The sequence below is a fragment of the Talpa europaea genome, assembly GCF_964194135.1.
Source record: "Talpa europaea genome assembly, chromosome: 15".
Taxonomy (NCBI): Eukaryota; Metazoa; Chordata; class Mammalia; order Eulipotyphla; family Talpidae; genus Talpa; species Talpa europaea.
Window position 1 is genome coordinate 4,192,487 of NC_140083.1, and position 24,883 is coordinate 4,217,369.

General features: G+C 46.6%; 1 protein-coding gene across 1 annotated transcript in view; it reads right to left on the reverse strand.

Annotated features, from left to right (window-relative positions):
* Positions 1-24,883, reverse strand: part of TNRC6B (trinucleotide repeat containing adaptor 6B) — a gene marked incomplete at its 3' end in the record, with an annotated part of 210,335 nt that overhangs the window by 44,422 nt on the left and 141,030 nt on the right. Inside the window, exons 5-6 of the mRNA XM_084254515.1 lie at positions 5,933-6,020; positions 1,943-1,964 (exon numbers count right to left, since the gene is read on the reverse strand). Of these exons, the coding sequence (XP_084110641.1) occupies positions 1,943-1,964; positions 5,933-6,020 (110 nt within the window). The remainder of the gene's footprint in view (positions 1-1,942; positions 1,965-5,932; positions 6,021-24,883) is intronic.

Here is a 24,883-nt window from a genome sequence, read left to right on the forward strand (position 1 = left end):
TACAGTTTCCAACATAAGCCTACTCTGGCTGGGAGTGTGAGAGAACATTAATCTCAATAGCCAAGATAAAACTTATCCCCACCAGTCAGTCTGTGACACGCATTAGCCTCACAGTCCAAAAAAACTCAACAGAGGGGCCTCCCCAGTGGCGCAGTGGTTGAGCGCTGGGTTGCGAAGCTGCCGGCGACCTCTGCGGCGCCGGTTCGATCCCCGGCTGCTCCCCGGCCACCTGAGGAGGGTCCCACATGGCGCGCAGACCTCGCCTGCCCCCCGCTGCTCCCCTCAGCAGTGTGCTTCGGTCTTTGTGCCTGCTCTGCTCCCCGCTCTGGCTCTGGTGAATTCTCTCACCCTCCCGCGCTTCTGACTGTACCCAGTGCATGTATAAACAAAACAAACAAACAAACAAATAAATAAAACATGCCTCTATTAAAAAAAAAAACATTTAAAAAAAAAAAAACTCAACAGAACCAGAAGAATGTCTTGTCTTCTCCATTACCCTTATCTACGTCCCAGGCATCACAGTCACAGCTGATTCCTCATCCAGGGCAGTGGCTCTTAAGTGGGGACTTATTATGGGTCACCTGTAGAGCTTTACAGAATAAAGGCTGTAGCCTGGACCACAAAGGACAGGGCAGGGCAAGGGTGTATATTTTCCTAACTCTATGCCAATGACTTAAAATCACATCCTAACTGAGAGCCACAGATCTTAATGGGAAAAGGAATTAAGTTTCCCAGTCTTCTTTTTTTTTAAGATCTATCTATCTATCTATCCATCTATTTATTTATTTATTTATGCATGCATGCATGCAAGCACTGGGTACAGTCAGAAGTGTGGGAGGGTGAGAGAATTCACCAGAGCCAGAGTGGGGAGTGGGGAGCAGAGCAGGCAGAAGGACCGAAGTACACTGCTGAGGGGAGCAGCGGGCGGCAGGAGAGGTCTGCTCACCATGCGGGACCCTCCTCAGGTGGCCGGGGAGCAGCCGGGGATTGAACCGGCGCTACAGAGGCTGCGGGCAGCTTTGCAACCCAGCGCTCAACCGCTGCGCCACCGGGGAGGCCCAAGTTTCCCATTCTTAAGGCGAACACACCAAAGTGTGTCCGTTAGCAGACAAGCTTGCTTAATCAACCTAACAGAAGAGGAAGGACCATTAGCTGGAGAGTGACCCAAGAAGTACCTGCTTCTGTTGATAACACATCACTATTTTGTAAAAGAGCTGACATGCGTTAATTATATTTTTCAAAAACACATTCCAGGGCCTCCCTGGTAGCACAAGGGGTTAAGTCTCAGCAGCCACTGCAGCACAAGTTCGATCCCTGGCCAGGGAGCTGACCCACATGGCACAGCGGACCTCTCCTGTCTCACCCGCTGCTCCCCTCAGCAGTGTATTTCAGTCAGTCTGCCTGTTCTGTTCCCTCCTCTATCTCTGGTGAATCCTCTCACCACCCCGCCCCCGCACCTCTGGCCTATACCCCAGGTCTTGTATGCATAAATAAATAAATCTTTTAAAAAAACCAAAACACATTCCAGGCTCTAGTTCAGAAGATAGTGTGACCAGCGTGGATGTAACAGTCCATTTTCAGACTTGATGCATGCCACGGCATAGGTCAGGGTGGTGAACACCCCGTACAATTCCCATCTGTAATTTAGGAGCCTGTATTTGTTACTGTACTAAGAAGTCTTGAAAAGTTTCAGTTAAAAATCATGACCCAAATACTTTCAAAACAAGGCTTATTTTTTCTCTTTTGCCTCCTGAAAAATTTAAGGCCAATCAGAAACCCTACTACAAGTACCTTAAATTCATTACTACGGTCTCCATGACTGACGCAGCCTTTATCACTCAGCACCTATTTTCACGGATCAAGCAGAGTGGAGGCTGAGTCAGCAAGTGTAAAACCTAAACTGAAAAGGTTCTAACAACTTAAAAGAGGGGAAATATCTTACCTTTGGTTTTTTGTTCCGTGACCTGCAAAATAAACAGACAGAAGTAAGATTCACTTTCTAATTCAGTGTTGTAGGTCTACTTTAAATCTGTAATTCAAGTAACTCTAGCTGTCAGAGATACACAGGCATGGTGGACATCCAGAGAGAGAAACTGCACGACGAGAGCCATATGTTCAGCTTTAACTTACATGACCATCATTATGAAGGACACTAAAATTACAACAAAAAGCATCTGCTCCCTGAATAACGAGGGCCCTGCACCAGGAAGACTTGTTTGCCATTTTGATGCCATGACCAGAGAAAAGCAAATGGATGTCGCCCAGAAACTAAATAGCCACAGACACAGAAGATTCCCCACACTGAGGACGGACTCAAACAACTGGTCTCGAGTTAAGAAAGCAAAAGATCAGGGGTCTGCTGTCAGAGGCCACGGCAGAAAGGAGGCATTCAAACTCAAGCCTGCCACTTCCTGGCCAAGGGATCTCAGTTTTCCATCTGTTGAATGGAGATAAGTATAGTATCTCCCCACTAAGAGTTGTTACAAGGATTAAATCAGAGATCCTAAGCTAATGCTTAATAAATGTTTGCTGTTATCGAAGTTCATATATACCAGCATGAACCAGAGCAACGACTGAAGTATGTACATTCAGAACAAATCAAGATTGCTTTGTTAAGAGCATTTCTTTATATAGTAACTAATACAACTAGGGATGTGATTAGCCTAACAAGTTGGACAGGCTGAATATAATGAGTTTTGAGTCTGGAAATGATGATTAGGAACAGCGTGGAAAACTGCCGCTGCTAGTGAGGCAGGAAGGTGAGGAGGGCGCCGAGTCACACGAGTCCTGGAGGGGAAAGGCTGCCAAAAGTGGTGCCTCAGAAAGCACCCAGGAGGAAAGGCGCCGGAATCCCAGCTGGGGCAACATCAGGTTACTTAAAGATCATGCGGTGGTTTGGCTTCCTTTTCCCACCTTCCACAGCATTTTTATATTGATTCTCTGACTTTCATGATTAAAATACTCATATAGAAAAGAAGTCTGATTATTCTGGCTCATCATCATACTGTAAGTTCCTGAAAACACACTCATCATTGGAGGGCTCGTCTGTGGCTGACCCAGCCCTCTCCCCAAGGACCGCAGCACCCCACTGTCAGACAGGGAGTCAGCTAAACCTCCAGTGTCTCTTACATTCTTGTATTAAAAGGCAAGCGAATTCTTGTTCTTCATCTGTGACAGACAGTGCATTCAATGCAGACGTTTTCTACAAGTCCATCCATCCAAGAATGAACCAACCTGTGGCCATACCTTAAGGCAATTTAAATCTTACAGCATTTTAAGTATTTCCTAGAATGCCATTTTGTTAATGCCATTCAGTTAAACAGGAAGTCAATGCCTTCCCCAGTTGAAGCAACAACCCCAAATAATGTCAAATGTGTCTCAGACTGGGTTCCATTAAAGAAGCTGCTCCCACCCTGTGCAGAGCTGGTGTGACACCTGACCCAGTTACTCACTGACGGCTCTGGAAGGAGCAAACTTTCACCACCTTTGAACATGATGTGAAAAGCTCATGTCTCATTTCTACATGGAAATAATTCAATTTAGCCTCTAGTAAGTCAATGCTCCAAGCAAATTACATTGCCATCACTCATTCTTGACCATTCACTCATTAAACAAACTCATTTTTGAGTGACTCTATGGCACCAGGCACTGTCCTAGTTACTGGAAACACAAATGTGAGTAAATCCTCGCGAGAACTGCAGGTAGGCTAATGGGGCAGACAGACACACAGACGGTTCTAAAGTGATGGGGTGGGCAGTGGGAAAGAGGTGGAAACACTCGGGCACCACAGTGTTTGCTGACTGAAGGATGAATGGGGCACAACAGACACTCTGGCACATTCTCTATGATTCTTTGCATCCCAGCACATTTTATACATTATAGGTGAGGTTTTGTCTCTACAGAAAGGTTGGGAACCGCTCAGACGATAACACGATCAGCTTCGTGCTCGCTCCTTGAAACTGCTGAACCAGACTCTAGCTGTGGAAATTACTCAGGGGGCCCAATGTGCCCATCTAGATCTGGCATCACCCAATCTAGAATATTCTTGAACAAAATGACTGCATTTTTTTATTGCTCATAATTAGCCACGATAAAATCTAGTTATGGTGATTTTCCTTTTTGCGTCACCTCCTTAACTAGTTCCTGAAGCAGACGCAAGCACATAGTGGAAGCTGTCCAGCTGTAAAAAGTTCATGCTCTGCAGAAGTAGTCCCAGTTCAGTCCTCACTCACCCCCTGCCCATCTCCCATTTTTTATTTTAAATCATTTTCCTACCAGCAGAATTCATAATCAAAGTTTAGAGATGCATAGTTCATTAACCATTTCTGGGTATCAGTTTAAGAAAGCAGCGTTATCGATGTGGAGAACAATGGTGGGCTGCATCCTGCTTAAACAATCCCTCTCTTTGGCATCCTCCTGCTACCAGCCTTTGCTCAGTTCCCTGGTGTCTAGTCTATTAAGAAGCCATTCCCAGGGACAGCAAAATCCAATTTTGGTACCAATTTAGCAGATGAAATGCAAAGGCCCTAAAGGAAGGAAAGCCTCTGCTGAGGTCCCCTCCTGTTGCCCCAGCTGCAGGTCAGCGTGCGCAGGGCCGGGTGGACACTCCTACACCTGGGCCTGGCTGCATGGTGGGGCCTCACTAACATGGGATGCAGCTGCAAACCCAAAAGGAAGCATGATACAAGCCTCTGAGTCACAATCAGCATGTTTACTCCGCTCTCCACTGTTACTTCAGACAATCCTAACAAGCTCCGATTAGGAGTAGCTTATTAGAAGCAGGTATCCTGACAACACAAAGATGTGACGGTGGGAACACCACTGCTAACAGAAAGAGAAACACAACTGAAAGCAGACAAAGTCTTAAAGATTCCAGAGGTCCATTAGAGCTGAAAACTACCTTTTAATTAAGTCATGAAGCAAAGCGCTATTACATTCCACATGTTAACATGGCAGGATCTCTGCGACTCACTTCAGAAACCATTTCCAGTACTGCCTTTTATGCTGGCATGCAAACAATCTATTCTAATAATTCAGAAAACTAAATTCTGTAAAACACTGTATCCCTTACACCCTGTGGTTCCTATTCAACTGCCTTGAGTCAACTGCCTTGTAACAGTTTCCACCAGCCCCTGAAGCTAATCTAACCTGGCACCATACTGGGGGCCCCAAACCTAACAGTGAAGCCTTGCGTTGCGACTGCTGGGGAGTGGTAGGAAGAACTAGAGCAAATCACTTTGCCTGTGAAAAGGCCAAGCCAGAGCCCACTTGAGGTGGGGCTGATGCTGAAAGACAGGGGAGGCAGGAAATCAGATCAGAGGGGCCCAGGTGGAGAGTGTGCTTTGCAGCGAAGGGACAGAGCCCAGGTCTGACCAATCCCTGCTCCTGACAGCCTGTCAGACAAATGCCTCAGCTAAGACTGGACAGTTGATAGCAGTCAGTCCTGCCGCTGCTCTATTTCAACACCCTTTTCCTCCCTTAGCAAACCCCCAAGGGTGTGTGATGGCATCTCTCCCTAAGCCCTGAGCAGACCCACCACACCCTCTTGAAGGAAGGGTCCTTTGTGGAATGATAAAAAGGCAGACTCACGTACAAGACCAAAAGGACATCAGTGCAAAGGCTGAAAAACTATTCTAAAGCTTAAGAAAATGAAGCTTAATTATGATACAAATAAGGAAAGACGACAGGAGTTTAAAGTGTGGTAATTCTCTTGCCTCAATATTGTTTAGTGCTATTTTCATGTAATTGGTTGAGCATTATTTATCTATTATACTTCCATGGTAACACATGCAAGTCTTTAATATTCTCCCCTTTTAAATCTTAGAAATTTTTAAGTAACAGCATTACTAAGTGATCAGCTATTCAAGCTGGGGCAGTCACTTATTCTAGATGCTCAGTGGCTGTAAAGACAGATATAAGTGAGTAAACACACCTTCTGAGTGGCTTCTTTTTTCTTTTTATCCTCTTTCTTCCTTTTCTTGTCTTCCATTAACTGTTCTTCCCTTTCTTGCTCCTTCTCTCTGTAAAAAGAACGTTACACAAAAAGTTATTCACATCCTATTTATGTACTAAATCAAAGGCATAGAGATGGTGTGTAAGCAACATTTCCTCTCTGTGAGCAGAACAGGTATTTTACTTGAACTATGAGGATGCAAAAACCCACCACATTCTGCAAAATATGACATCAAGCTTGGTTTCAAAAAAGCCCATGATGGGGGCCTCCCCAGTGGTGCAGTGGGTTGAGTGCCGTGCTGTGAAGCTGTCCGCAGCCTCTGTAGCAAGGGTTCGATTCCCGGCCAGCCAGGGAGAAACCCACATGGCGCGGCAGACCTCTCCTGCCTCACCCACTGCTCCCCTCAGCAATGTCTTTGGTCTGTCTGCCTGTTCTGCTCCCCGCTCTGGCTCTGGTGAATTCTCTCACCCTCTCGCGCCTCTGACCCCAGTTCTTATATAAATCTTTAAAAAAAAAAAGCCCAATGGGCCTCCCCGGTGGCGCAGCGGTTGAGCGCTGGGTTGCGAGGCTGCCCGCAGCCTCTGCAGCGCCGGTTCGATCCCCGGCTGCTCCCCGGCCACCAGAGGAGGGTCCCACATGGCGCGCAGACCTCTCCTGCCGCCCGCTGCTCCCCTCAGCAGTGTACTTCGGTTTTTCTGCCTGCTCTGCTCCCCGCTCTGGCTCTGGTGAATTCTCTCACCCTCCCGCGCTTCTGACTGTACCCGGTGCTTGTATAAATAAATGAATAAATCTTTAAAAAAAAAAAACAAAACCCATTAAAGGGTGTTTTATAATCCCTTCCTAATAGAAAAACACACACACACGATTAATAGATTTCCAACTCAACAAAGAGCCTGATTTGAATACATGACAATATCCAGTTAGTTTCTGGCAATATTCCTCACAAATAATAAAGGGCACATTAATCTAATTATGACACACAGGTATTTGTCATAATTTGGGTATCTTTCCATAACATCTTCAGAGTGGTGAGCATAAACCTTTATGCTCTTTATTCCCTATTTTTCCTCTACATTATTAATAATGTATGTTTTACATGCTTTCTATTTGTGTTTTCAAGGCAGGTATTAAGTGTCCTATAAATCCACATATTCCCTGTTGGGCGAATCCACAGTCACAGCTTCCTGCACATGTGAGTTAAGATGATCAGGTTTTGTTCCCTTTATTAGAATAAAAATGATACACAGTAAGCATTCTAGTTGAAGAAATGTGCTGAGTCTTAAGAAATCAGAATGATGATTCACATTTGAAAAGTTACTTTAATGTGTGATATTTAAATCCTAATACACATTCAAATATATATTCTCATGTTCTAATGTAATAGATACAGAAAGCTAATAATTTTCATTCTACTTATCAACTGGGAGAAAAAAGCCTGCGCCCCCGCTGGTGTGACTTCAAAGCTCAAGGCAGGAAACCCCAAAGGTAGCGCTCACTGAATTTCAAAATTGGAAGGAAAGGCAGAGAACAGTTTCCAGGTCCCCAAAATACTGGGCAGATACTGCCTGGGGCACCTGTGACTTTAGGTGATCCAGCACATCAAATCCAAGGTTTCACAAGCATCATTTAGAAAAAAAGTTAAGAGTTGGAGAAACTAAGAAAAATATTAAGTAAATGTGTGCAGACGTGAAGAGAAAAAAAAATCACAAAGATAGTTCCTGGAGGACTATAATTGAGGGGACAGAAATCACTCGGTCTGCACAAAAGGGACTGAGGCCCACTGTGGAGGGACATGCCAGCAGGTCACAGATGCTGTTATTGGTAGAAAACAAGAACTACATGTGAAGTAAGGGTTTTACCTACATGACACCTTTTCCATGTTCACAAAAGGCCATATTCACAGTAAGTCCTTTCTCCTTCTGAACCTCTGGGTGTAAGCACAGAAAAGTCCAACGTGCACAATTCACAAAGTCTACAAAACTGTAAGAAAACGTATTTCTGAACACTGGCAAGCAGGCTGTTGACCATCTATGGGAGGCTGGCCACAGCGGCTGTTATATTTGGCTCCTGGGGCCTCTTGCTTCCTCATGACCCAGTTCCTGTAACTCAGTTTCCATATCTTAAAGCAAAACTGACCAGAAAGAGTGACCACCGTGGGGCGTCTCCTGCTTAAATGTTCAGATGCTTTTAAAGAGCATTAAGTCACAAATTAGGAATCTAAGTCAAAAGTTTATTTGAAAATGCAATGTAAACAAAAAGCAGTAAGTCTTTAATGAGACATTCTTAAAAAAAGAAACAACTAATCTTTTCAAATTTTTTTCCCTATAAACAGGTAATTCAGGGAAAGGGCCTGAAATTCGTGTTCACTATAAGCAGCTTTATTTCCAAAACAAATATTTTTCAAAGCTTTCCAGGAGACAGGCAGTGCTTTCACCCTCATCTTTTAATGTGTAAATGGGCAGAATGAGTGCTCTCTTTACATTTCCCTTACTTTGGAAGAATTTATTTTCCCAGACCAAAACTGACCAAGGCCAAGATATTCACTTATTAACTAATCAAAAAGTGTGAGGTTCACCTCTCTTCCAACTCATGTGGACTCTGTCTTAGCTGTACCCTAGTATCAACTGGGTAACTTTGAAAAAACCCTGGCCTGAGTTAGAGCCCCAGCAGGGTGCAGAGGGCACCCACGCAGGGGAGCAGTCTAGGGTGGCAGTGACAGGAGATTGGTCACATATATGGGGATCGATCAAACAGAGGATTAAGGATGATGACAGGTTTCTCACTGATGAAAGAAGGAATTACCCACATTGAAAGGGAAGAAATTCAAAGGAAGACTGTGGAATTGGTTCAGAATCAGTAATTAGAATGAATTCATGGTTTACAACACACCGAATGGCAAACACAGCTATGACTTTGTGTGCTAGTGCACGCGCTTGCCAGAGTGTTCTTGCTCCCTCGCTGTCTCTCCTCTGATTCCTTACTGACAGGGCTAGGGAATAAGCAACATTCAGATAGCTAGGAACGCATCCTGAACTCAGATTTTGGCTTCTAAATATTCTTCACTAAGAGAACCAAAGTTCTTTGGAAAAGCTAGTTTCGGGTAAGGCAGGGAAAGTATTAACACAAGTCTGAAATGCTTGTGGCCAAGAAGCAAGGGCACCCTCAACCAAAAGATGGCAGCACTCCTTGGTCAGGGAGGCCAGTCAGAAGGGCGCCACCAAGCTACATCTGGGACAACATGATCATAAAAATAATGACAGAGGAGACTGTAAACCATTGTATGAAATCAGAAAACAGGTCCACACAGAGAAACTAATATATTGAAAAAGTCAAAGGAATCTTCACAGTTTTAAGGCACCTCCCCATAAAATTTACTGATTTTTATAAAAGAGAAAAAAATAATTACACCAAGAAGCCTGGCAGACATGACCTGAATTAAATAACACCCGTGATCTTCTGTAATGGAACAGGCAAGTTGCACGTTCTAGAGAGGTGCTGCAAGCTACAAGTCCCTTCGGATTTGTATCACCTTCATTCAAATTTGTATCACCAAGATATCATCATGAGGAACGTCAGACAACCCCAACCAAAGGCCAGTCTTCAAAAGTGACAACATCATAAACATCCGAGGAATGGAAGGAGACTAAAGAGATACCACACAGCCCAATGCAAATCCTTTAGCTATAAAGGCCATGATTGGGCCTGCTGTTGAGTGAGCAGGGCTGAAGGGTACGTGGCAGAACAGATCAGTGCAGATTTAAACAAATCATACTTGCAATTTTTCTGCAAGTTCCAGATTGTTTCCAAAAAACAAAAGCAAAGTTCCCAAAACAAACATCAACAAAACCATTACCCAGGCAGCTTCCCAATCCATTAGAGAGGAATCTCTGGGGATTCTTTTAAGCTCCCCCCAGAGTGGTTCTAATGTATCCAGTGTTGAGAACCCCTGATCTAAGTTCCGGCACTTAGGTCTACACTGTAAAACATGAGCTATTTACACAGCAGAATCCAAATCCCCATTCAACCAGCAGGTACAAATGCAGGTGATGAGGTAGGTCCTAGGTAACCATCAAGTGTCTCGACATCTGGAAGCAGGGTGGGGGGGGGGATCACCCCCGTTCTCCCCCAACCCTAAACACACAGCCAGATCAAGTGCAAACAGATCCAGAATAAATCCAGAGTGTACAAAGCAAAACGACCCTGAAGCATGTCTGAGGTGAAGATACAACAATGTGTTTCTTCCCTTTTCTTCAACAAGTAACTGTCAGTTGAAAGAAGTGGAAGTGATTTTTAAAAGCTGGGTCACCTGAGCTGAGGCTGAGCAAGCCTCCTGTCCTGCAGACATGACGAGGGGGTGGACAGCAAGGACACAAGCATCCAGAAAACCTGCTGCGTCACGTGTCTCCGAGGATGCGGATCATGTGGGGGTTCTAAGCTGTGACACCTGACGACCCCTCCCTAGCGCTGGCATTCTTGGCCACCCACAGTACAGTCCCTACCTGCACAGCTTCCTCACCCACTCATCAGACCTGACGTACATATCATGCCCCTCTACGCTGCTCCATCTTTCCCTGTTGGCAAGTCCTGGCTCAACAGCCATCAGCTTCAATAAACTTTCTTGACAACTCCAATTCCAAAGAACTCACTTTTCCGTACACCCCACAACCAGTACTTTGTTGCCTGCCTGGCCCTCCACAAGTCCCACAGTGGATGCCACCATCACCACAGCCTCCGAGTCCGTGAAATAACCCCTGGGGTGGCTGCCCTGTCCAGGCCCCTCTGCCTCACCTCTCCGCTACCCAGATGCCCCGGAACTGGTGCCTTCCTCGAATAAACATTTACCAGGTGCCTGACACGAGCCAGGCACATTTCTAGGTGCTGAGGATCCACAGAAACAGGAGCAAGTCCAGGCTCTCGGTGGGCCGACATTCCGGTGGAGAAACAGGCAGAGCCACACGAGACGTACAGCAGAACATAGAAGAGCCTATATCTGTCCAGGTAGCGACAGGAACCCGTAGGAGACAAGGCTTGACCGTACGCCCCCTAACAAGGTGGCCTCAGGAGGGAGACCCACCAAAGCAAGGGGCAGGTGGGTTTCTGGGAGAGCATTCCAGGTAGAGGATATGGTAAAGGAACGACATGGAGGCGGGAGCGGAGGAATGGGGGAAAGTGATGAGTCAGAGAGGTCACAGGGACTTAGAGTGACTGCACCCATCGAGTTAGCCGACACACGTGCTCACAGCTGAACAGTCAGACCAGGACTAGTGTGAACACAAACTGATGCTTTAAAATCTCCTCACTGGGGCCGCGATGCCTCCCCAGAGCACCCGCAGGCTGCGGGGAAAGGGAGGCGAGCATGTGGCATGTGCCTTGCAGGGGAGCTGGACACCTGGGTCCTGAGCACAAACACCACGAACGTGTCACCACATGTGCAATTAAACAAGGGCCGGGGCTGCTCAACCCGTCCAGGGAACATATGCTCAAAACGACGGGTCAAATCACTAAACAAGCAGAGGGTGGGTCCCGATTCTGGGCCAGGCACTGGTCTAAGCCGGTGGGGCACGAAGACGGTGCAGCCCTCAGAGGGCTGAGGGTCTAGGCAGACCAAGCACCCATGCAGAGACGTCACTGTGAATGCCACGAGGACAAGCAAGCTGGGAAAGGGACATGAGAGTGACTTTGAGGGCAGAGACCCCAATGGAGCGTCACCTGAGAGGCGAGGGGCAGCCTGGGAGAAGAACGCTCAGGGCGGGCCCCGAGCCTGGGCTGTGCTTGGTATGAGTCTGGGCCTATACCAGAGTTTCCTGTGCTTGGGGACAGTGGACACGTACACCCAAAGGACCGAGCGACCTATTTGTTAGAAGCTCCCCTCTACATCATTCATTCAGTGGTGACGCACTGCCACACTGAGCTAGAAGCCAGCTCTCAGCAGCAAGACGCAGTGCTTCTGGCCCTGGGAAGTGCTTGTTCTACCTTTTTAAACCACTCTCACGTCTTCAGGCAGGAGCCGGCGTCCGTGCCCTGCCCTCCCTCTCCACCTGCACTCTGGGTACTCTGAACACAGCCTGCAGTACCTTTGGTGCTTTGCAACGTGGACATACGAATTCATGGTCTGTGAGAATCCCAGGAAGACAGCAACTTCTTCCCACTAACTGGAATCTCCTAAATAGTTAGGTTCAGGAACCCTTGCCTGCTCTGCAGGGAACCAGCAGCGGAGGTGGCCCACCGCCTCACACCTCAGAGCAGCAACCACGGCCACGTGGGCTGCAGCGAAACAAGAACTTCTGTTCAGAGAACAGGCAGGACTCATCTTGACAGGAAAATGTCCCAGATGCAAAGAGTACCTTTACTGCTCTGAGGTCTGGATGATGGCGGCCCAGCTCTTCTATGCCCTGTGGTCAGTGAGCAGTGGTCAGTTCCTAACCAACTCCATACACGTGTGGTAGGCTGACCTGAACAGGCACGACAGCCCCAACACAGGAAACCGTCCAGAAGCAACTCACACTGCAAGAGGAGCCAACAATTAATGCATCAACCACCTGGCTGGCTCCCTGGACAATCTGGCTGAGCAACAAAAGCCAATCACACAGGCTGCATTCTGTGTGACTCTACTACACAGCATTGCAGGAGTGACAGGTGGTGGTTAGGAGCTATAGGGGGACGGGTGGGCAGGTATGCTAATAAAAAAGGGTGACTCTCATGATCTGGTGATGATAAGCTGGGTCTGTGCCTAACGGCGGTGACATACACACAGGCCCACACGGTCCCTCTGGGGAAACCTAAGGAAGATCGGGGAGCTTCCCTAAACACACCTTGGGGTGGGCTGCCAGAACCTGTCGGCATAAATGGTTACCAATGCATAGACTTGTTCTTAAAACTGCTGTTTTAGTTGTTTTTAAAACTGCTTCTGAATGAACAATTATTTCAATAAAATTTTAATCAAAAAAGCCTTAAACACGGATTCAATTTTTATCTGTTAAAAATATTCTCTTTTTTAAATAAATTAAGATGTAGTGATTAGAGCACACATTATGAATCATGGTTTTGTTTTTTTTTTTAAGATTTATTTATTTATTCATACAAGCACTGGGTACAGTCAAGAGGCGCGGGAGGGTGAGAGAATTCACCAGAGCCAGAGCGGAGAGCAGAACAGGCAGACTGACAAAGTACACTGCTGAGGGGAGCTGCGGGCGGCAGGAGAGGTCTGCGCACCATGTGGGACCCTCGCCCAGTGGCCGGGGATCGAATCAGCACTGCAGAGGCTGCGGGCAGCTTCGCAACCCAGTGCTCAACCGCTGCGCCACCGGGGAAGCCCTGTTAAAAGTACTCTTCATGAAAGTCATAGATGGGTCAATGGAATTCTTAGCCATCACTTTGTCCTGACCTTCACAATAATGCATTTCTAGAAACTACATTTCACCCTAACATGTTCAAATTGCTCTAGGTTTATCAACTAAGGTTCCTGTCTTAAGCACATTAGATACACATTAAGTCCAATCATCACATAATTCACAGCATCCTCCCTTTATGAGCGCGTCAGTGATGTGACAGTGCAGGAGCGAAGTGACTGTGGTGGGGCTGGGCAGCAGCTCAGTCAGCACCGATTCCAGCCCCTTTGCTCTAGTTCCCAGATTCTCTTACAATAAACTAGAGATCAAGGTGTGACTGATGTTCTGCCAATAAGGTATGCTAGTGTGTGACTTTACTGGGGCACCTTCCTCTCAGGGAGGTGCTGTGGTACTGCAGGAAGAGGAGAAAGCTCCCATGGGTGTCCTCCACCCAGAAGTGTGGTTCCTTCAGGTCTGTGTCACAATGTCATCATTTAATAAACCCATGGCACCCGTGAACCCGAATTCTACTGTTTACACCATAAGAACTCTGTCCACCACACATTTACATAGAGCTTTCCAAACCACATCAAATAACCGTGACTAGTTTAGACATTCCTTTCCTTAAGAGGCAAATAGTAATCTTGGATATGTACAAAACAGTAAGAAAATAACTAGACAGAAAGCCATTAACAATCATAACCAATTAAGAATTAATAATACCATGTGCATATCTCAGGAGAGAAAAATGAACAAAAGAAGTGCAATGAAGAGCTAAGCAAAAGTGTCTGAAGTATCCATTTAGAGAGTTTTTAATTAAAAATGCACCCAAAGAGAGAGCATGTTGGAATATAGCCATTCAGGCAGAGGAAATTACATAGTAGGGTACTCCAAAATATCTGTGTAGGATTTGTTTTTAACATTTTTTCATTTGTTGCATCTGACTGAAGGAATTTAATGGGATGCTAATGTAATTTGCACACAATATTAAACGAGTAGACAAGGCCAAACAGCACTGGGGCATAAAATCTTTCTAACACCAACCAGGTGGCTCATAGGAAGAAAACAGTAACATTATCAAACCTAGAAAAACTGAGTGAAATGCATGTTCAGGAATGTAGAGGCATAAAGTAGCTTCTCCAGCCTTGAGCTGCATCACGCAGTGGGGCAGGCAAGGCTTCAGAGTATTAGCAACAAAACCGAACACAGCAACCTTCACATGGGGGGTGTCTTCCTATAGGAGGGTATATAACGCAGTGCTTCTTACACTCTAATGGGGCTCTTCTACCAAGGCCGTTTAATAGACACTTACTTAGCAAGGCTGGGACCTATGACTCTGCATCCCTGACCAGTGCTGGCCCCTGCACCTGCCTTTGAGTCATAGCACAGATAGGAGCCGCTTGGTTGTTTCTTTCCAAGAAAATATGGAACTATAGTCATTTCTCCATGGCTAAATATGAACTGCAATAATATCAAGCTCATGCCCTATTATTCCCATCTGTGTTTCATTCCAGATTAATCTTTAGGAAGATATACGAAAGCCTATTAAGCAACTCACGTTGTCCCAATTACGCACTGAATACTGCTGACATGATGACACCAGGGATAGTTAGGACCAGGTCTGTGCATGCAAAAAAACCCTGGATGACAGCAAGTGTAAGGCATCAATAGCTAAAGGGTGCCATCAATTGTGCGTGGATTTTAGAGATGTCAGCATGTAAAAAGAGCGTGCGCTTCAGAATCCAGGGACTGTGGCAGGAAGCCCTTTCACGCAGGGGCTCTGGTGCTGGCTTCTCGCTGATTTCCCACGTCCGTACTTTGAGGCAATGCAAGGGACAAGCTTTTTTCACAGCAAATAAAGTAAGGTTATACATTAAAAAGAACTTGTTTTCGCTTTCGTAAATCCCACACAGCATTAAGTTGTAACCAGTGATAGAGGGTTTTTTTCTCTGCGGGGTTAGAATGAAGTCTCAGGACCTTATGGCTTGAAATCAATCTTGTGCCTTCCACACTCTTCCAGGAAGCCCAGCAAGCTCTTCGATTCAATCTTCGTGCTGCTGTGCAGGAAGTCCTCATATGCCTGGAAAATGGTCTCCTCAGAGCACCTGCCCAGGGTACAAAGCCTGCCTTTCCAATCTGCACAGAACAATCTTCTCTGTGCAGCCACCTGTCACGTATCCCTGAGGTAGTCCCAGTTCCTTCAGCCATTCTGCATGTGACCTGGTTTTCTATCCCCTTAGCACTGGGCCACTACCCCTAACATGTTCCAGCTGGTCTCCATTCATCCAATCATTGGGCAAGGCAGCCCCAAACATAGCAGACCTACAGCTTCCCTGTCCCAGGTAATGGCCACTTCCTCCCAACATCCCTCTTCCACAGCACGGCGAAGCCATGTCTCTGCGACTGAATGCAGGATCTCACACATCTCTCTATTAGCGCCTTCTGTGCCAGATCATCGGTCAACCTGCACTGCAGGAAAAGGCCTGGAACTACATTTCCCAGGTTCCTATGTCTCCATCAGACACTGCCAGAGAAAAGCACCCACTTGAGATCTGAAGGCAGGAAAGGAGAACCAATGGTTCTTTGAACACAGCTGCAGGGTGCAATGGGTGGCAGTGGGCAGGGCCTGCCACTTGCACCACAGCCTCGGGGAGTGCTCGAGCCATGCTGCAGCTGAGAGCACTGCTTTCTGGGGCAGCCCGCACTCCCAATTTCACCAACAGTAACAGCTGTCTCTCCGATTTCCCCCCAAGACTTTTTTTTTTTTTTTTTTTTTTTTGTGGGACCCTTGTCAGCAGCCGGGGAAGAAATCGGCGCTGCAGAGGCTGCGGGCAAGACTTTCTAATGGTTGTGAGCCCTTTTCTTCTTGGAAAATTAAAACCCTTGGGCCTCCCTGGCGGTGCAGCGGTTGAGCGCTGGGTTGCGAAGCTGCCTGCAGCCTCTGAAACACGGGTTCGATCCCCGGCTGCTCCCCGGCCACCAGAGGAGGGTCCCACATGGCATGCAGACCTCTCCTGTGGCCCACTGCTCCCCTCAGCAGTGTACTTAGGTCCTTCTGCCTGCTCTGCTCCCCGCTCTGGTGAATTCTCTCACCCTCCCGTGCTTCTGACTGTACCCAGTGCATGTAGAAATAAATAAATATATCTTTAAAAAGAAAAAAGAAAGAAAATTAAAACCCTTTCTTCTCGGAAAATGTAAAGTCAATATACAAAATCAATTTTACTTCTATATACTAGCAACAAACAATCAGAAAAATAACAACAGCACCAAAGCTTATGAAGTATTTTTTCCATACACTGAAGACTATCAAGCACTGTTGAGAGAAAAACTTAAAACACTTATTAAATAAGTGTTGAGTTGTACTGTGTTCATGGACTGGAAGACTCAGTAAGTCAAGATGTCAATTGTTCCACAATTATAGATTCAAAACAACCCTTATCAAAATCCCAGGGTGGGGCCTCCCCTGGTGGCTCAGCGGTTCAGCACTGGGCTGCGAAGCTGCCCGCAGCCTCTGCAGTGCCGGTTCGATCTCCGGCCACTGGCCACCAGCGAGGGTCCCACATGGCGTCAAACCTCTCCTGCTGCGCCCACTGCTCCCCTCAGCAGTGTACTTCGTCAGTCTGCCTGTTCTGTTCCCCGCTCTGGTGAATTCTCTCACCGTCCCACGCTTCTGACTATACCAGTGCTTGTTTGTATAAATAAATAAATAAATCTTAAAAAAAAATCCCAGGGTGGTTTTTAACAGAAATTGACATGTTCCTTTTAAAATTCATAAGGACACAGGGCCTCCCTGGTGGCGCAAGGGGTTGAGATGCAACCTATGACGCTGCCCGCAGCCACTGCAGCATCAGTTTGATCCCCGGCCGGCCAGGGAGCAACCCGCATGGTGCAGACCTCTCCTGACTTCACCACTGCTCCCCTCAGCAGTGTATCTCAGTCAGTCTGCCTGTTCTGTTCCCCGCTCTGTCTCTGGTGAATCCTCTCACCCCCCACACCTCTGGCCTGTACCCCAGCTCCTGTATGCATAAATAATAAAAAATGAATCTTTTAAAAAGTGAACTTTTTTAAAAAGAACAAGGTTGGAGGACTCACATTACCTGACATTCAACCTTATTATAATGCCACAGAACCCGGGACAGTTTGGTACTGGCACCAAGATAAATGTTCAACAGGACAGAACAGACTTCGGTAGTGAACTGACACAGGTGGACAACTGACTTTCAAAAAAGTTGCAGTGCAAAGACAATTCCATGCAGAAAGGAGTCTTTTCAGCAGATGGTGTGCGGAACAACTAATAGGTACGTATCTGGGGAAAAAAAAGACTCTCCATCCACTGTTTGCACTCTATAAACAACGCAAAAAGGATCACAGACCTAACTAAGAAAACATAGGAGAAAGCCTTTGTGACTCTGGTTTAGTTAAATTATTTCTCAGAAATACCACCAAAAGCATAATTCATAAAGAATGATTTGAGAAATCAGACTTATTGAAATTGAGAAATTTTGTTCTTCAAAAGATAACATTAATAGAATGAAAAGAGCCAAAGACTAGTGATTCGCAAATCACATAAAAATGTGTTCAGATATATAAAGAATTCTCAAAACTCAGTAAGAAAACAAACTCCATTTTTCAAAAGGGCAAAGGATTTGAAACAAGATGTAAAAATGGCAATTAAGCACACAAAAAGATGCTCGCCATCATCAGTCATTAAGAACAGAGAAAGCCACAGTGAGATGCTGCCACATGCATACTTGTCAGGAAGTCCACAACAGCAAGGGCTGACAGTGCCAACTTTTGGCCGTTGGAAGTCACTCATAGTGGAAATGCAGATGGTACAACGGGCAGTTTCTTCAAAAGCTAAACATATACCTGACCACATGGCCCAGCCATTATGAGCCCAGGTCTACCCTAGAGAAAAGAAAGCCCATGTCTGACAGCAAGATTTCTAAATGAATATTCGCTGCAGCTTTCTTTGTTAATAGCTGAAAACCACAAACTACTCCAGAGCGCATCAGCAGGTGAGAAGACAAACCGTGGAACAGCCTATGAAGAAGCACTGCCCGGCAATCAGAGGTGTGAGTGGCTGACACACACAACATGATAAACCTCAATATCAACATGCTGAGTGGAGGAAGTACTGACTGTCCCATGGGCACAGAATTCTAGAGAATGCAAACTAACCAGACACCAAGCTGAGCAGTGGTCACTTGGGGCTATGGAGGGCCAAGGGCTGCTGGGGAGCAGAACTGACAAATGGGCACAAAGACCCTCTGGGGGATAAAGGATGCAAGTGGTATGAATAGCTCAAAATCGAGGGTACACGGAACACTTCAGATACAAGCGGTTTACTGTATTAACATACAGTAAGTAACATCCTACAGTAAGAGTAAGAGGCTAGAATGAAAAGGAGAAAGAAAAAGGAAAGGCCTCTTTCCTCCATGGAAATGGTCTGTGTTTCTGGCACAGCCCTGACTGACAGATACACCAGCAGAAGGGAGGTCTCCTTAGCAGGTGAAGCTTCACCCAGGCTGCGCAGGCTGTTCCCTGGGATGCCAAGTCTAGGTTGGAGCTTCTGCATGGGTAACTTCCCCATGATGCGTGTCATGTTTCATTTTTTATTGTTTTTTTTTTTAATAGAGGCATGTTTTTATTTATTTATTTGTTTGTTTATACAAACACTGGGTACAGTCAGAAGCGTGGGAGGGTGAGAGAATTCACCAGAGCCAGAGTGGGGAGCAGAGCAGGCAGGAGGGCCGAAGTACACTGCTGAGGGGAGCAGCGGGCGGCAGGAGAGGTCTGCGCGCCATGTGGGGCCCTCCTCCGGTGGCCGGGGAGCAGCCGGGGATTGAACTGGTGCAGCAGAGGCCGCGGGCAGCTTCGCAACCCAGCGCTCAACCACTGCGCCACTGGGAAGGCCCCATGTTTCATTTTTTAAATGCCACGATGCCTCCTATAAAAGAAAGCTTGGTGAGTTAGGGCCCTGGTGTTTTGGGCCTTTCCTTACATTTCATTGCCCAGCGTCCTGGGTCGCTGTAAACCATGGCTTCCTCATGTAATTTTCTTCTGAGGTCTCATTCAACTGGTAACACCTTTCGGGTGCGTTTATGTTGGAATTCTAAATAAAATCTGCTAGTTTTTCAACCATTCTGTGGCCTTGCTTGCCTTAAACTAAGCTTTTGCAAGATCAAAGGACCCCTTTGGTTTTAACTAGCCAGGATTTGGTGAATAAATCTTTGTTAATACGAGCTCACATTTACTCCTGGGAAGTGCTTGCCCATACACTGTAATTAGACTGCCAGGCTCCTAAAGACAGCCTGAAATTAGGAGTAGAGTTTTACAAATATCCCAACAGGCTAAGGAGCAGCATCACCATGAGGGCTAAGGCACATTCTCTAACATTTATATCCCAGAACCACTAAAAACTGTGTTTAAACCTTAAGAGCCAGACAAACATAAAAGCCAGAGACACTCAGCACCCTTAGCTTTCAGCAGCAGAGAAGCAACGAGGGACAGGCGCCCAGGCAGGGCTTTAGGGCTGTTCACTGCACACGGGTGATGAAGACAGAAAGAAAACACTGATGACCAGAGCCCACAAGACGAGGCGTGAGCTTCAGGAGAAGGCTGGCGCTGAGTGACAGTCAATAGCGGGGCTGCTGCCTTCACAAACGCTGAGGGGCTTTTCGTTTTATGTTGTCCCTCCCCCTTTTAGGCTGCTCCCATGTGCGATCCCACGCAAGTGCTATATTAAAAGAATAAATATTGGGCCTCCCCGGTGGCGCAGCAGTTGAGTGCTGGGTTGTGAAGCTGCCCGCAGCCTCTGCGGTGCTGGTTCGATCCCCGGCTGCTCCCCGGCCACCGGAGGAGGGTCCCACGTGGCGCGCAGACCTCTCCTGCCGCCCGCTGCTCCCCTCAGCAGTGTGCTTTGGTCCTTCTGCCTGCTCTGCTCCCCGCTCTGGCTCTGGTGAATTCTCTCACCCTCCCGTGCTTCTGACTGTACCCAGTACATGTATAAACAAAACAAACAAATAAATAAATAATAACATGCCTCTATAAAAAAATAAATCTTTAAAAAAAAAAAAAAAAGAATAAATATTAAGGGCCTCCCTGGTGGCGCAGTGGTTGAGCGCTGGGTTGCGAGGCTGCCCGCAGCCTCTGCAGTGCCGGTTCGATCCCTGGCTGCTCCCCGGCCACCGGGCGAGGGTCCCACATGGCGCGCAGACCTCTCCTGCCGCCCGCTGTTCCCCTCAGCAGTGTCCTTCGGTTCTTCTGCCTGCTCTGCTCCCCGCTCTGGCTCTGGTGAATTCTCTCACCCTCCCGCACCTCTGACTGTACCCAGTGCTTGCATAAATAAATAAATATATAAATAAAAAATCTTAAAAAAAAAAAAAGAATATTAATACCTGACCTTTGAAATCCGTAAAATTGTTAACAATCCAACACCAAAATTACAGGAAGTTGAAACTGCATTAAAAGGCAATTTTAAAGCAATCCAAGTGACACACGGGCGGCAGGAATATCCAGGGGCTAGCATACGCTGCGGCCAGCACAGCCAAGCATCTGGAGGTGCCCAGGGCCTGGCCTCGGAAGATGTTGACACGGGCACCTCCATCTGAGGTTCAGATCCCTGTGTGCTCACTCCCAGTGGAGAGGTCTGGAGGTCTCCCCACTAATACAGGGGAAGCGACTGAGGGAGTATGTGCCTTAAGTGAGAGCTGTCACCGTCAAGCCCTCTCTCCCCCCACTTGCACACATAAGAAATGGGACTAAATGATCTGCACGGAAATCTTTATAAACACTGCTCAAACTTAAAAAATAAAAGAGAAGTAGATTCAAACACAATACACCTGAATACACCTGGGTCTCCTCTGAGCTCGGGTCGGGCGGTGCATGTTCCGCTGATGAGACAGGCCAGGCCAGGCGGTCTTGCCACAATGCAGGCCATGAAGGAAAGGGATTCTCGCGTACCTTCCCAGGTCTGCGCCCAAGAAAACATCAAGCATTTCATGTCAGAAACAAAGGGGGTTGGTCTGGACCTCTTGGGTGGTCACACCGCATCCGCGTCTGTTACATGCCCCGCGTGACTCTTCCGTGGTTCTGACTCGGGAGAGCCTCTGGGAAGCTGCTATTCGAGTTGTCTATTGAGAGAATGAGTAGGGAGGGAAATCAAGTCTGAACCCCGGATTCCACAGGTGATAGCAGACCCCACTTTTGCACTTGTCTCTCCTGCTCTAATTTCTTTTTTTTTTTAAGATTTTATTTATTTATACAAGCACTGGGGTACAGGCCAGAGGCATGGGAGGGTGAGAGAATTCACCAGAGACAGAGCAGGGAGAAGAACAGGCAGAAGGACCGAAGTACACTGCTGAGAGGAGCAACAGACAAGGCAGGAGAGGTCTGCCCTGCCATGTGGGCATCTCCCTGGCGGGCCGGGAATCGAACCGGTGCTGCAGAGGCTGCGGACAGCTTCACAGCGCTGCGCTCAACCCGCTGCGCCATGGAGGAGGCCCTCCCACTCTAATTTCAGAAGAGCCCAAACAGAAAGTTACATTCTTAGCACCAGCGGTTGTCATTTAAATTTAGCAAGCTGAGTGATAATAACTGAATCACCTTGAAGGAAATGTATATTTCTGAAAGATAAGCTTGCTTAATGTTAATAAGTAACCAACTACAGAGTAAAGGTAACTTGTGAACTTATGTGACCCAGTTCTTCAACTAAAATTACACACCAGTGGGAAAATGGCTCAAAACTTAAAATGTGATTTATGTACCGCCTTTTGGTAACAACTAAGCTAAACAGCAGTGTTTACTCTCCAGGAGCAGATGCAGGAAGGCCTACCTGCATTTAAGTTGATATTCAAGTCTCTAAATGCACACTTTTCTCTTTAATTTCTACTTAGGTAGCCTGAGGAAAATTTTGGAGAACTGTAATCTTTAACAGATAACCTTATTATAGCTATGTGTAAACATCATGTTTTTCTGAGAAAATATATAAGTTTCTCTTAAGCTCTAAAGAGGAATCCCCCCTCCCCCCCCCATTGGCAGAGAATAGGCTTCTCTATCCCATCAGTCTGGGCAATCCATTAACAAGGGTCTGCACTTCTTCTGTATTTCTTTGTTTCAGGACCCTCTGAATCCAACAGCTTCTTCAGAGTTCTTTGTTTCACCCCTCACACCCCATGTACAGCACAGTCCACAAGGGCAAGCCTACTCCTCCATCAAGGCCTCCCCTTACCAGTCAGGTAGAAAGAAAATGCACAGGGCCTCCCCTGGTGGCGCAGCGGTTGAACGCTGTGCTGTGAGGCTGCCCGCAGCCTCTGCAGCACCAGTTCGTTCCCTGGCCACCGGCGAGGGTCTCACACAAAAAAAAAAAAAAAAAAAAAGAAAGAAAATGCACAGCGTGGACGTCTGTGTCTGACGATTCAGCAGCACGCATCTCAGACCCCAGGCACCACCAGCAGGGACATGGGCACACCAGCCGGCCGCTGAGTCAATCTCTGTACTGTAAAATGGGTGTCACACAACGTATGATGATGGGTGGGAAGCACCTAACAGAACTCAGCACAAGGATGGTGGTAGTGGCGGCTGCTGCTGCAGCTTACAGTGCAATCCCCACACCTAATGTGTGTTAAGCGCTGAGGCTGTGGGTAACAAACAGGTGTGAAACACACACCACTCCACAGGCACTCAAGAACCACACAAGACTTGACACTAAGTCACATTCATACACCTTACATGAAAAGAAACTCCAGATGGAGGAAAAATTTAAATGGAAAGAAGGAAGGAACCCATTAAAGCACTCACGGAAACTGTGGCAAATTTTTCTTTTCATAATTGCAGAGTAGACAAAGATTTTCTATGATACCAACTCAGACCCATAAACAAGTGACTGTTATGTCTATATACAGATGTATGAAAATTTTACTTAGAAGTTATGATAAAACCCACCAGGAACAAAATCAGTATTTGATGGGGAAAAAAAGTTTAGTAATTTGTAACAGAGTAGGCCCCATAATACATAAAGAGCTCCTACAAATCAAGGAAAAGACAGGCAATCCAACACAAGAGTTAAGGAAATGAACAGTTCCCAGCGAAGGAAATAGTTCGAAATATATGAAATGATGATTTATTGTATTCCCTGTAAGGGAATAACAAATTAAAAGTCTATCTGTTAAAGACAAAATCTGATACAAACACAGTCTGTCAATGGTATTGGGGTAAAAGGCATTCATTGTCCGGGACAGTTAACCCATCCAAAGTAAGGGACACCTAGTCTCTGACCCAGCTGTCTCACTTAAGAACCAGAGGAAAGTTGCTACCTACGTCTGTAAAGACATTCACTGCAATGACACTTGAATGCCAAAAGACTGAAACAGTCCATCAATTAGGAGACTGGCTACATAATTACAGTTTCTCCACATAAACAAATACTATGCTATTATAAAAGGAAACTTTTTATGTAGTAATGAAGATAGATCTTGACACATTTCATTACATTTCTAACAATAAAATGCAAAGATGCATCCTTTATGCGTCCAAGGTATGAGGTATGCGAAGGGGAGGAGCTTGTGTGTGATTCTTCGCAAGTGAACAGACAACCTGGAAACTTAAGAAACTGGTAATCCTGTGTCAGTCAGAATAGGAAAAGCCTGTGGTTTACAACTGTACATGCCCTTCTGTTTGACCAGATAAAGGCAATGTAAAAAAAGGTACTACAGGGCCTCCCCTGGTGGCGCAGCAGTTGAGCGCTGGGCTGTGAAGCTGCCCGCAGCCTCTGCAGCGCTGGTTTGATCCCCGGCTGCTCCCCAGCCACCTGAGGGAGGGTCCCACATGGCGCGCAGACCTCTCCTGCCACCTGCTGCTCCCCTCAGCAGTGTGCTTCGGTCCTTCTGCCTGCTCTGCTCCCCGCTCTGGCTCTGGTGAATTCTCTCACCCACCCGCGCTTCTGACTATACCCAGTGCTTGTATAAATAAATAAATTAATTTTAAAAAAAAAAGGTACTACAGCCAAGATGATCCCACTGGGGGAAACTGGGTAAAGGGAGATTATTACTTTTTTTACAACCTTTCCCCCGTATTATTTTTCAACAACTATATACAAATCTATAATTATTTCAAAATGAAAGGTTTCACTGAAATAAAGAATGTACCTGATTTAAGTAAGCAATGGGAAATGGAGCTGGAAGCTGATCTCATGGTACAGGCAGCACCACCACCCTGAGGTCACCCGTGCCGCCAGTTCCTCCCTGCCAAGGACAAGCCCCATTCCTCATGGCCTCTCAACCTGGGCCACCCCAGTCCCCACAGAACACAAACTCCCCTCTTTTCTCCTGACTCCAACTAAGGCCTTCCAGTACCCATGATTCCCCTCTGTCATCTCCACATCCCCTTTATTTTTTTTTTTATAGAGGCTTTTTTTTTTTTAATTTCTTTGTTTGTTTGTTTTTTGTTTATACATGCACTGGGTACAGTCAGAAGCACGGGAGGGTGAGAGAATTCACCAGAGCCAGAGCGGGGAGCAGAGCAGGCAGAAGGACCGAAGTACACTGCTGAGGGGAGCAGCGGGCGGCAGGAGAGGTCTGTGCGCCATGTGGGACCCTCCTCC